General features: G+C 48.2%; 1 protein-coding gene across 7 annotated transcripts in view; it reads left to right on the top strand.

The window, feature by feature from the left end:
* Window positions 1-13396, top strand: part of RGS6 (regulator of G protein signaling 6) — a 177099-nt gene that overhangs the window by 117339 nt on the left and 46364 nt on the right. For all 7 annotated transcript variants that reach the window (XM_060098011.1, XM_060098013.1, XM_060098012.1 and 4 more), the window contains one exon: window positions 6804-6929. In XM_060098011.1, the coding sequence (XP_059953994.1) occupies window positions 6804-6929 (126 nt within the window). The remainder of the gene's footprint in view (window positions 1-6803; window positions 6930-13396) is intronic.

Raw genomic sequence — 13396 nt, 5'->3', positions numbered from 1 at the left:
TGGTTGGGTACCTGCCTTTGGTGACACAGAGTCGGAGATCAGTGCCAACATCCTGGTTCAGCCTAAAGATGAAACAGCCTTTGTCTGTGAAAGAAAGGCTGAACATGACCGGTAAAATAATCAAAGGTTATTTTTTCTCAGTTTCAGTTTAATTCAACAAATAGTATTGTGAACCTACTATGTGCTGCCTTCTGAGCAAGAAGGTCTCTCAAGATACTAATGTAGCGAGGTGAATAAACGTGCTATCTTACCTCCCGGCCTCAGGATTCCTCCTCATTTGGCAAAGGACATTATTGTCGCTTGGGACATAGAGTCAGGCCCTGAGGGCAGGGGTGTGGGCAGAGACTCAACAACAGGTGGAGAGGTTGTGCCCCATAAGAAAATGAGATGAAGGTACTTTTCATCCCTCAGGGCAGTGAAAAGTGAAGGTGGAAAGAGGAGCGGAGTGACGGGAGAGACCAGGCCTCTGTGCAGGGCCAGGAAACCCCCTAGTGCTGAGATGTCCAAGGACTTTTCAAAATAGGAATACTGAGTATGTGATTTTTTTAAATTGCCTGCAGCTGGATGGGGCAATGTGTACCCCCTTCTCAAGACCCTCCAATTTCAGTAAAGGCTCTACCCTCCCAAACACTGTGTGAAGGAGGTTTTTGGTGAAGATGGGTGAAGGTGTGTGGAAGAGTCAAGGCAGCATGGGAGAGAGCAGGAGTCCCTTGGGACTTTGTGTTCATCTGAGGTGGGCTGTGATTTCTACTGGGCATGAGCGAATGGGTACAGACTCTTTACGATGTCCAAGGCGGAGGGCATCGCAGAGAATGTCTGGATTCCACAGAGATGAACGTGCTGTCTCTGCCTTGTGGAGGTTTCAGACAACCCAGTGGAAGACGATGACGGGGTTTAACAGAATAATTGGCAGGGTGATGCACCTCGTAGCATAAATAATCGAAAACTGTGCTTTAATCCTGTCTCCTTCTCAGACAAACTTTTAGATCTAGAAATCCAAGAATGAGAAAGGGCATGTTCAGAGGGCAAGACAAGGCTGCCCTTTTAAAGGATGCGCCTCAAGTCTACCTAATGGAAATTCTGAGAAGTCAAGGTTTGATAAAGAAAGTAGTGATTGCCAGGGCTCGTCACTGAGGGAAAATAAGCCCCAAATTGCCACATCTCAGTTGGAGAGAGCCCTGTAGTCTAAACACCACCAGGAGAGTGTCTCTGGGAAGTACTCCTGAATATGCCATCAGCCAGATAGTGGATCTAACAAGAACCTGGCATTGCCTGCAGGACTGTGGTTCATGATTTGCTCTCACCACATGATATACGTCTGGCTTTCTCTCTATGCTGGGCAAAGGTGCATGAGCAAAGAGCTACAAGGAAGCCAGCTCATCCTGCTTGGCCAAAGGCATCCACTCCCAACTAGCCTGACCTGCTGAGAGGCAGAGACCGTGCCTGAGCTGCCCTTGCCCAGCAAGTTTGATAGAACTGTTCATCCAAGATATTAGTCAAGTTCCTTTGCTGTGGCAGTCAGTCTCCGAATATGGCCCCATCGGTGCCTTCTCTCTTTGTATGCCTGGGCTGCCGCTTACATCAGGATGGGACACCTCCTGCTCTTTTTATCTGGGCTGGCCTTGGTGCCTTATTTAACCAACAGAGTATGGCAGAAATAACATTCTGAGAAAATGGTCATAAAGCAGCCCTTGGTCATTTGAGACATTTGCTTTTAAGACACTCCTTCTTAGAACCTGTTGGCCAAGCCGTGAGAAACCCAAACCATTAGGGAGACCATGAGGTTGACAGCCTCAGCTGAGCTCCTGGCCAAAACCTAGAATCATCTGCCATGTGATGAGCCATTGTGGATGTCCAACCCAGTCCAGCCTTCAAATGACACCACCCCAGCTGCCATCCAACTACAACCTCTTGAGAGACCCCCAAGTGAGAACCACCCAGCTGAGCCCAGTCAACCCATGGGATACTGAGAGAGAGGAATAAATTGTTGTTTTAAGCCACTGAGTTTAAAGATGGTTTGTTACACAGCAACAAATAATAGGACCACTCCCCATTGAAGTATTTAGGACCCTCAGGTTTTCTTGGGACATTAAATAAAATTGCGATTGTTCCTTCAACAGCCCTGGTCCTGAGATGGGGTCAATGGGTATTTACTCTTTAAGGAACAATCCCTTGTATCATAGTTTTTCTGATAACTCAAATATCTTTTGAAGATAGCTGAGTGTTTTTGTAGATGGCTGCTTCTTGTGAATCTGGCTCTCTTGTTCTCAGTTTGGGAGATTTCCTCCATGCTCTAGTTGGGAGATCAGCTGGAATGACAGACTCCCTTGGAGAGCCACCTGTCTTCGCTATATGTTGGTTTGGTCCACTCACTGGGAGGCAGAATTTGGTGAGGATCAATGGACACAGAAGAGAAATTAGAGTTAGAAAAAGGCATCCAGCTAGCGATTAGAAAATACTGTCAGTATGAGGACACATCATCCACATCACTATACACATCTTACCGATTTCCTCTTAGGGTTAAATACTTGCTGTGTGAAAAGCACTATGATGAATACAAAGACACATGATATGTGATCTCTGCCCTCAGAGAGCTCACAAGATAGCTGGAGAGACAATGACATAAACCCTTAAGAAGCTAAATGATGCTATAAAACCATAATTAGAAATATGTCATAAGGAAGCTTTTCTACACAATGGATGGAAATAAAGGAGCTGTGAGTTCCATGGATTATTTGTTTGAGTTGGGCCAAGGGAAAATTATTGACCCGGTCACCTGGGGATGGATGTTCAGAGATATTTTACTTTTCAGAATTATTTTATAACCACAGAGACCATTCCGTGGTAGTAATATGTTTAAATCTGATCTTAAACCTTAAAAGGGATGATGCTTGGAAATAACCAAGTGATACAAGAAAGACAAATACAGAAAAGTTGTATCCTAGAAGCTTTTAATAGAATAGATCCCAATGACCAGATGTTCTGGAAGAAAAGGAGCAGATGTGAAGTGTCCAGATACAGAAATAGGATTGTGAATAATGGATAATTGAAGGAACCCAGAGGTACTAGTTTGAATAATGTCACCTAAAAATTCAGAATCTCAGCATGTGACTTTATTTGGAAACAGGACCATTAAAGATGCAATTAGTTAAGATGAGGAGGTCGTCCTCGGGTACAGTAAGCTCTTAATCCGTATGACTGGTGTCTTTATAAAAAGAGAAAACAGAGACACAGGCACACACAGAGTAAATGTCTAATACAGATACAGAGGGAGAACACCATGTGATAACGGAGGCAGAGATTGGAGTAATGTATGAGCAAGCCAAGGAATGCCAAGGCTTGCTGGCAACATCAGAAGCTAAGAGGAAGGCATGGAACATATTCTCCCCTAGAGCCTGCAGAGAGAGAGCGGCCCAGTTAACACCTTGATTTCAGATTTCTAGCCTCCAGAACTGTGAGAGAATAAATTTCTATTTTAAGCCACCCAGTTTGTTGGTACTTCGTTGTGGCCACCCTAGGAAACTACCACACCAGGGTATCCTATTTCTCCAGACCTCCTTGTTTCCGCTGAAGGCTGAGCTTGCAGCTTTCTGGATGTCCCAACCTCTGTCCTAGGCCTCCGATTCTGCCTCTACTGTGACACCCCAAGCTTTCTGGCTTACCCTCAAAATGGCCCTTATCCCACTCCTGCCACCACCAAGGAACCTGGCAGGATGAATGCAGTCTCACTGCTTGGGTACCAGAAAGTGGTGACACTAGTGATAGGTGTGTGTCCATAAGGCAGTCACTGCAGTGACCAAACAACTTTCCACACCTGGCTCTCTGGGCACAGCCTTTGATTGGGGTGCACCATCCCTGCAGAGCCCTGCAACCCTGGTGGCAAAGAGCAGATAGCTGAGCCCATTCTAGGTCACAGCATGACACTGGCAGAAATAGATGCTTTCCTGCAACTCTCTGGGTCCTATATTTGCTGCTAGCTTCAACCCCAGGGGGGATTTCTCTATTAACAGTATTTTTTTGTGCCCTGGAAAGCTATTGAATTTGATTGGTTCTGTGGCTTGAGTTTGAGAGAATTCAGGATCTGTCTTCTTGGCTCGTTGCAGAAGGCCCAGCCTGATACTTTGGAAGAGATCTTTCATGGAGTTCCCCATTGTTTGACCTGGTAGGCTTAGTCTTCCACTGTCACCCTATTGAGCTATCCCTAGAGATTCACAAAAGCCTCCCCAAGCCCCAAGGACAAGCCCCAGAATTAGAAGATCCTGCAGATAATGATTACACCTAGTGGTGCAGAAATAGAAGAGATGGCTTTGAATCACTTCATTCCAGAACTGTGATTTCCAATACAGTAACCACTAGCCATATGTAGCCCCTTAAATTTAAGCTGTAATTATTTAAAATTAAGTAAAATTTAAAATTCAGTTCCTCAGTCACACTAGCCACATTTCAAGGACTCAATAGCCACATGTGGCTGATGGCTACCATATTGGAGCACAGATATGGAATCCTTCCATCATCGCAGAAAGTTCTATCAGGTAGCACTGGTCTAGAGCTATTTGTTTTCCAAACCTTTCCACACACGTGCTCCCTTCCCCTTTTTTACTAAGTGTAGTTTCCTGAGATAAATATTGAGAATATGTCAACTCCATAACCCAAAGAAATATCATTTTATTCACTTAATGTCTGTTAGAGATAATAAAAAGTTTGTGTCCATTTTTAAAAAGAGGGGGAATACTTGGATGTGATCACTGTACCCTACACTACAGAGCAGCATTCACAGCACTAGTGTTTGCAGATGAAATGTACCTTCCTTGCATCATTTGTTGACGCTACTGTGCAGTGATTCTGAGCCCTGTGGGCAGGAGCCTTTGCGAACCAATGTGGCTAGCTTTCATTCCACACCTACACACTTTCTATCTCCACCTTCTGTCCTTGGCAACAGAGCTGCATAGGGAGAATAACCCAAGTTTGGATGTGGGGAGTGGAGAGACGGCTACTGTTGAGCTCCTGCAAAAAGCCTGAGTGAGACCATTGAAAATGAATGGAATATTCATGCTATTTTCTCCTCCAGTTTCTATAATTTTCTTGTATCAAGCCAGATGACAATGAAACTATGTACTTCATTATTTAGCTCTCCATAAAAATAACTTCACCACACCCTAGAATTTAAAATTATGCTTCTGGCTTTTGTTGAAAGTAGCTGTATGTAAAAGTTTCCTGCACTTTTTGTTGTAAGAAAAGTATCAAAAACATCATTTATTGTGTTTCAGCGCCTCTTATGTAAAGACTTGTGAGATAATTCCTCTTATAATTCAATACTAGAGCAAAAGTTGTCTTTACTGACAAACTTATAAGCTAGCTCTTTCAAATGTTGAGAGTTATGCAATCCATTCAAATCTCTCTTTGTCTTGGCTCCAAGGAAGCTCTAAAAATTTTTTTGTCCACTTGCAGCAGTTTCCCTAGCCTAGATTTTCTGGTATAATAATCATCCCCTACCATGACTTGTCATCACTTGTTCTTATTATTATATTTAATAATTTTTGCTTTTTTGTTATTGTTTTGTTTTAGTAATTGTATTCTTGTAAACCTCTTCTTCTTTTTGGACATAAATTAAACATCAATTTATCAATGACTATCAAAAAAAGAGGGGAAATAAATATTGCTAGGCCAGTACTTCTCAGAGTTTAATGTGCACTTAAATCACCCAGAGATCTTGTTAAGCTGTGGATTCCAATTCCACGTGTCTGAGATGGGGCCTGAGATTCCACTGCTGGTCCACAGATCACCGCTTGAGTGGGAGATGGCAGTGTGTAGCTTGTGAACTAGCACCCTATTGCTGCTAGAAGGAGTCAGAGGAATAAATATAAGTGAACTATACATGGAAAGGACATAAGCTGAAGGAAATATTCTCATCTTCCAACACAAAATGAATAAGACCAATTCCCCATCCCCCTCTCCCCCATGCTTTGGTTTGGAGAGGGTCCCATGGATGTGAGGCAGCACAGCAGAGCTAAGAGCTGCACTCTGGAGCCACACTGTCTGACCTAGAGTCTCCACTCCATCCCTTCCTAGTGTGTCTTTGGGCAAATGGTCACTAGGCCTCAGTTTCCTTATCTGCAAAATGGGGACAATACTAGTACATTTTTCAAAGTAGTTTCAAGGACTCAGTGAATTAACAGATGTGACGTGCTGGGAACAACGCCTAGGCCATCATAAACACTGTGCGGGTGGTGGTTAAATCAGTGAATGAATGCAGCATTCTGCTTCTAAACAACTGAATAAGGTTTATCCTGGATGAGTGGATGCATTTCTGACCGGCTGTATATCACTTAGATCTAAACTGGACTCTGTTTTTCCCCTGTGGATTGAGGAAGGGGCGGGGGGAGGGCTACATCTTTGATGAAATGTCGGATTCACAAGGCATCCTCTTTATTTTTTTTTAAGTGAAAATAATGATGGCCTTAAGAGTTGGGCTTATAACTGACAGGAGTGGCCCAGGGAAGCCGAGTCAGTGGGGTTGTTGTAGTTCCTATAGAGCAGCCACCTGGCGGGCATCCTGGTGACCCTCACTTAAATGTGGCCCCCTTCAAATACCTTCTTTAAAGAGACTTTTTACTGTTGGCTAGTGCTAGTGTACAAAAGTCTGCATTTGGGATTTGTGCAGGTTTTATGGAATCTGTCACTTAAATATGAGACATTTCCCTTTGGCCCGTGGCAGCAAAATAAATTTGAGTTGCTGTAGAGAATATGACAGCTTTTTGCCTGGTATTGATCACCTTTTAAACCTTTGTTTCCCCCTCCCAAAGCAAAGAGCCCAGCCAGCAGCGAGTAAAGAGATGGGGCTTCTCTTTCGACGAGATATTGAAGGACCAGGTGGGGCGGGACCAGTTTCTACGATTTCTGGAGTCGGAATTCAGTTCTGAAAACCTCAGGTAAATCTCTCCAAGGTTTGAGTTGTGTGCAGCGTGTATATGAAGAAATTTGCATCTCTCTTTCCACCTCCCTTTGTCAATCAGATGTTATGGTTCAGATTCAAATTCCAGTTAATCTGTCTAAGGTTGACACAGAGAACAAACTTTATGTGCAGCTTTGTTATCACCAGATTAGCACTGACCAATACCAGCATTTTTTGTTCTTTAAGTCCAGATGACATGTTTTCAAGTTATTGGAAACATGTCTCCAATAATAAGTCAATGGTCAAATGGATTTAATGACACTGTCCATTAACTAAAACCATAAAGCCATGGAAATCCACAGTGGAAAGGCAGTTCAGAGACCATCCCCTTCAAAACTTCCTAGTCCAGGGTCCTGAATACTAGACAGGCTAACCAGAAGAAAGAGCGGTCAGTGGACTCATTTCAGAATTTCAGAAAGCCAAAGTAAATATCATTCAAGACCTGGAGACGTAACTGTAAAAGTTAGGTGCTTTTAAAAAGTGCTTTTCCTTTTGGGAGGAATTCTAGCAACTTTGTATAGTGGTTTACTCTGGTCACTTGATGCCCGTGAGAACATCTCATTGTTTCTATTGGGCTGTGACTAATCAAGATGAGGGAAAACGTCTAATGTGCTTACAGTTACCGTTTAGTAGAAAAAATGAAAACTTTCAAAACATGGGGCCCATTGTAAGTGGAAGGAAAGGGAGCATATTAAAAGGGGCAGAGATCCTGGTCATGAAAACTCTGGTAACGTGGTTTACAGGCTTTCACTGTATTAGATGTAGAAACAGAGACACATAGAAAATGTGACTTATCTAAGACCCTTACTGATCTTAGCCAAGTGGTGGCTTCTCAGTGGATTAGATGGAAATCTCAGTGTTTTCTTGGCCCCAAGCTCTCTTTTATATACAAGGTTAATTCCCATCTTCCAATGGCATTTTTCCATAGAGTGGCTTTATAAATTTTTTATTTTTTTTACTTTAAAAAGAGCATATGCTATGGGCAAAGGACTGTCTGCTCCAGTGTCAATGTGCAAAATCCATGTTATTTATTTAGAGTTAGAGACCATGTCGGTCCCGTACATCCATCAAATGATGTTCATTACACACCTATCCTGTACCCAGCCCCCGAGAGTCTGCTAAGGGATGCGAGAAAGTCAAGATGCGTGATCTTTGCCTGCAACGACTTTGTAGGTCCTTGAGGAAAAGACACAAGAAACTCTTAAAACATTAAATGAATATAAATGAGTGTAAACTCTAAGAACCATTTTGGAAGTGTTTTAAAAAGGGACAGATGAGTGTAAACCAGAGTAGGCAAATCATAAGCTGGACTTTGAAGAGTATACAAGACACTGACATAGACAAGAAAGAGGGAGGGGGAGTGTTCTACTCTGGAAGACCCTGAGACCAAAGATGTGGCAGGGGGACCCTCTCACACCACGAAGTCCTGGGAGGACGTGTAGATGCCGATTGACTGTAATAGCGATGACTTTCCAGGCAGCCATGTGTCTGCTGTAAACCAGATAAGGTTGAATATCTGATTTCAGGTTATGACACAAAAGAGTTCTCTCCTTGTGCTGAGGCATTGTACTAAACACATCTCAGAGTTGCACTTCAGGGGCTTCCCTGGTGGCGCAGTGGTTGAGAGTCCGCCCGCCGATGCAGAGGACACGGGTTCGTGCCCCGGTCTGGGAAGATCCCACATGCCGCAGAGCGGCTGGGCCCGTGAGCCATGGTCGCTGAGCCTGCGCGTCCGGAGCCTGTGCTCCGCAACAGGAGAGGCCACAACGGTGAGAGGCCCGCGTACCACAAAAAAAAAAAAAAAAAGAGTTGCACTTCAGTTCCTTATTGAGTATTCGTGACAGAAGACTTGACTCTAAAACTCTTTATCGGGACGGTGCTCAGACCAGCCCCCAAGGCTGTGCCTGCAGGTGGGTCCTGCATGGGAAGCCATGCCCCCTGTGGCCACCATCATGCACCCAGGCAGACTCTGTGCGGCCAGTTCAGCCCCAGGTCCTACCCCAAGCTTGGTCCCCATGAACCACCCCTGGGAGCCCTTTCCACGTCCCCTTCTCATCCCTGTCCCCCAGGTCCCCAAGATGGAGTGGTATAGAGGCCCCCTTTACCTATTTCTCAGCCACCTGCACCACTGCAGAGACTTTGAGGGATGACCGCAGGGTGCTGGTCCTCGTGAGGGGCCCCAGGGTGGGAGCATCTGCTGACTCAGCACTGCCTTGCCCAGTCTGAGCATATCCAGGGCCACGAAATCCACCGTGCATTTCAGGCCGGGAGTGCACGGAGGAGTGTGTCCCTGGCAGGTGTGCAGCACCTCATCCTGCTTTACCTCCTGGCACCAGCGCCTTTTGCTCCTGCGCCAGGAGGGCTCTGTTCAGTCCTGGCTGAGAGAATGCATGTGAGCACACGTGAGCGTGCCAGGGACTAATCTCCACCCCCAGCGTGGATGCATAAATCCAGACTTAAAGAGGGTCCCCTCTGATCCGTGACAGGAGAGCGGATAAAGGAAATAGAACAGCTGGAGATAAAAAGTATAGCCCAAGAGCTTCTAAAATCCTCTCTGCAAGCCCAGACTCTACTTTTATGATATTCAGTGTAATTGGATATATGGGGGGAAGCTTGGTTTTAAATCACACAACGTTAGGAATCTTCGGTCACCAGAACCAGGACCTCCCTCCCTTCCCTTTGCAGCCATTCCTGTGGCCACAGATATTGGCCTGGCGCCCACCGTGACTCAGGTCCTGAGGGCACAGAGCTGAATGCGTTTCACCCCTTGTCCAGGGCGGCCACGAGCAGCCCTGCAGGTGCATCTCTGCTGTTGGTCCCTGTGAAGGGCGGTCCCCAGAGCCGTGCCATGCGGCACAACATGAGGACCCTGCTCATCTGTGGTGTTGGCCACCCCGGGGTTGTCCTTTCTCCCCAGGACTGGTCAAGCCCAGGCATCTGGCATTGGAGCAGGGGAGGAAAAGAGAGAGACTGACCAGAACTCAACTGGATACACTGCAAAGGCCTCTCCACATCTGTCCTCCCACACTCCCTTGCATCTCTCCAGTGAAAGGGGTATGTAGAGCAAGACATTTCTGCAGGACGCGTAGAAAAATGTTGCCAGTTAAGTAACCAAGTGGCTCAAACTATACCAGAGCTTCAGAATACAAAGCAGAGGAGCTCCAAAGAGACATAGGTGTTGCTCTCACCACAGTGACAGGTCACCCTGGATCCTTGAAGGAAAGATGTCTTACATACGTGATCATACAGTGTAAGTTGACGTCCCCGTTGATCATTTTTCTTTGGGTTGAGCCTGTGAGATGAGGGAGGGGTGGCATCTCCAGGCACTTGAGGGGGCACGACCAGCGCATTTTGCCGCAGACAGCACAGCATGTGATTGTATGCTCTCTGCAGCACCCTGGGCCGAGCCGGGGGCTCCATTCGGTGGGCCCCCCCTGGAGACAGCTGTTTGCTCAGGGCCTCTAGAACGCATCCAAGGTGAGGACTCCCAGTGCTGAAGCAGGGAGTCCCAAGGAGTGAGCTGGTCCCTCTCTTTTCTCTGTGTGTTTTCCTAGAATGGTGACAGGAGCCCCTTGCCACCTTTGCCCCCTTCCATCTCCCCTGCACAAATCTCTGTCCTACCTGGCTTGACACCCACTGCCGCTCAGCAGGGCACAAGTTAAAAATCAAAACCTGCAGCAAAGAGCATCCATCCCCCGTACATTTTTTACGAACTGTAACTCTCCTGAGAGAATGTGGTTGTTCTTCTAACCTGCAGATTGATTATCCCTGTTCCACACAGTGTCAGCTGAAGGGAGAAGCAATTAAAGAAAGCGCAGGAGAGTCGCCAGGTTGGCCTGGAGTGCTCCCATCTCCCACAGTTGCCTGGAGTCATAGGAAGACCTCGGAAGGTTGGCCAGGCCTGGCAGGGTTCCCCGCGAACCAAACACATGGTTAATGGGAACAGAGGTGCTCCCACAACACTGGGACAATCTGTGGCATTTCAGCCACTGCCTGGCAACCATCACTGGGCTTCCGTGGTGCTGCTGGTGGTGGGGTTCCAGCCCAACCAGAGACTAAGTCAAGTGGCGTTCGTTGTGCCCGAGTCTCTGTTGACCAGCAGAGGGCACAGAAACCCTTCCTCTGCATGGAGTTGGCTTTTCCCTGGGAACGAACTAAAAGCTGAATTTTTCTAACCCATGAAAATCTTAGTTGATGAGAAGATAGGTAAGCGAGGAACTAAGGGCTGCCCAGACCTCCTGATAGGATGGAGAGCGTCCAGCTGCTGCGTGGTTCCCCTTGTTGCAGCCAGCCTTGGGGAGGAAACCCCATTCCCTGTCAGCACCCCGGCCCTGCAGGAGATAGGAGGCCCCCTGGGGCAGCCCCCGACCACCCTCAAGTCCCATCCCCTGCTGCTTGGCGCCGGGGGTGTCTGAGCCCAGGCTGCCTCCCCGCAAAGGCCAGTTGCCACCTGCATTCCTAAGCCAACACGGATCACGTGCTGGCATAGGGCTGGCTGCCCCACCCTGCCGACTCCCGCAAAGCAGGACAGGTGGTCTCCCTGATCCCCGCGTGTCCTCGTGACCTGCCAGTCATGACAGCCCTTCTGCCGCAAGAAGCCACGGAGTCTTAGTGCAGGGTGGGCACTAATCCGCCGCCGCTGGCACCCTCCTCCCTGCTGGTGTCCTGGAGGAGCAGCAGTACCTGCAGGCTTTTGATAAGAGCAGAAGCCGCCGGGGCCTCAGTGGGCCTCCCATCCTCAGTGGATGGGGGAGGGGAGCTTTGGGGCCTCTTTCAAGGGGAGGGGGGCCGGGCAGCCGGGGATCAGAGCCCCCAGCTCAGGCCCGTGGGCTCACAGATGACAAATACAAACCAAGCCTGTTCTGAATTTCTAATTGACGCAAAGGTTCCTTGAAGCCAGTGATGGTAAACACATATGGGATGTCAGGATGCTGTTGTGATAGCATTTTTTTTTTTTTTTTTGCGGTACGCTGGCCCCTCACCGCTGTGGCCTCTCCCGTTGCGGAGCACAGGCTCTGGACGTGCAGGCTCAGCGGCCATGGCTCACGGGCCCAGCCGCTCCACGGCATGTGGGATCTTCCCGGACCGGGGCACGAACCCGTGTCCCCTGCATCAGCAGGCAGACTCTCAACCACTGCGCCACCAGGGAAGCCCCTGTGATAGCATTTTTGCTGTCACTTGAGAGGGATTAGACAGGTCATCTCCAAGGCAGACAGAGGGCTGAGAGGGTCCCCATGCGCGCAGGGAGAGAAAACTGCTGTCTGGGGAGTGTCCTCACCGCCCCTCCCCTTCCTCTTCCCCCCTCCTCCTCCTCTTCTCTCCTGTCCTCCAGCATGCCTGTTGTTTCTTTTTATGCTTTTTTTATACTTGGTTTTATCTGATAAAGGGAACCTTTTAATTTTTTATGTAAAAGTTTATGAAATTTGATTCCGAAATTTCCATTTCCATCCGCCCCAGACCTTCTGTACACCCAGCTGAGCGATGTGCATTAATGTGGCTCCCAACTCATTCTGCCAAAGGGACACTGAGGCCTCAGGGGCCACGGGGAGCCTGCGGCGCTCAGAAGCCGCTGGGGCCTCGGGGCCACCCCAGAGCTGCTCCTCAGAGCAGACTGGAACAAGGGACAGAAGGGGACGCCCACATGATAGTGACCGAGGGGGGCAGCAAATCGCCCAGGTGTCATCATTTGTGTGAGAAATTGCCGGGTCTGGTGGTCTTGGGAAGGACACTGGCCCGGAGAAGTTGCTCCCGGCCCAGGCCTCAGCCCGAGGTGGCTCCCCGGGGCTGCAGAGGACTCACCGAGCTGCCCGTTAGCCGTCCTTCCAGTCCTCTGAACTCAACACCAGTTCCTTTCTTTAGGGCTGGTTTCCTAACTTTTACCTGCCCATCAAACACGGTCCTCCAGGAGAAGAAAGCCTTATAGGTACTGTTATCGCCAGATGACCCTTTTCACCTTTAAATACTTGGCCACCTGCTTCATTTCATGGCAGACCTAGTGGGGGGTGCAGAGAGACCCAAGGAACCTAGGGAACGTCCAGGGGGATGGAGGAGACCCACTCCCAGCTGAGTTTCAAAGACCCATCCGAACAATTGGACAGTTAACAGCCCCCTTCAAACTCTACCACCTGCCCACCAGACTCCGGTTAAAGAGCCACTGGTTCCGGGCCTCCCTGGTGGCGCAAGTGGTTGAGAGTCCGCCTGCCGATGCAGGGGATACGGGTTCGTGCCCCGGTCTGGGAGGATCCCATATGCCGCGCAGCGGCTGGGCCCGTGAGCCATGGCCGCTGAGCCTGCGCGTCCGGAGCCTGCGCGTCCGGAGCCTGTGCTCCGCAACGGGGGAGGCCACAACAGTGAGAGGCCCGCGTACAGCAAAAAAAGAAAAAAAAAAAAAAAAGAGCCACTGGTTCCCTCTCCCTGCGTAGCCAGAGGACGTGAGCACCAATG

This window comes from Mesoplodon densirostris, chromosome 4 (genome assembly GCF_025265405.1).
Source record: "Mesoplodon densirostris isolate mMesDen1 chromosome 4, mMesDen1 primary haplotype, whole genome shotgun sequence".
NCBI classification, from domain to species: domain Eukaryota; kingdom Metazoa; phylum Chordata; class Mammalia; order Artiodactyla; family Ziphiidae; genus Mesoplodon; species Mesoplodon densirostris.
The sequence above is the reverse complement of the archived record's forward strand: the minus strand, read 5'-3'. Positions and strand labels throughout refer to the sequence as shown.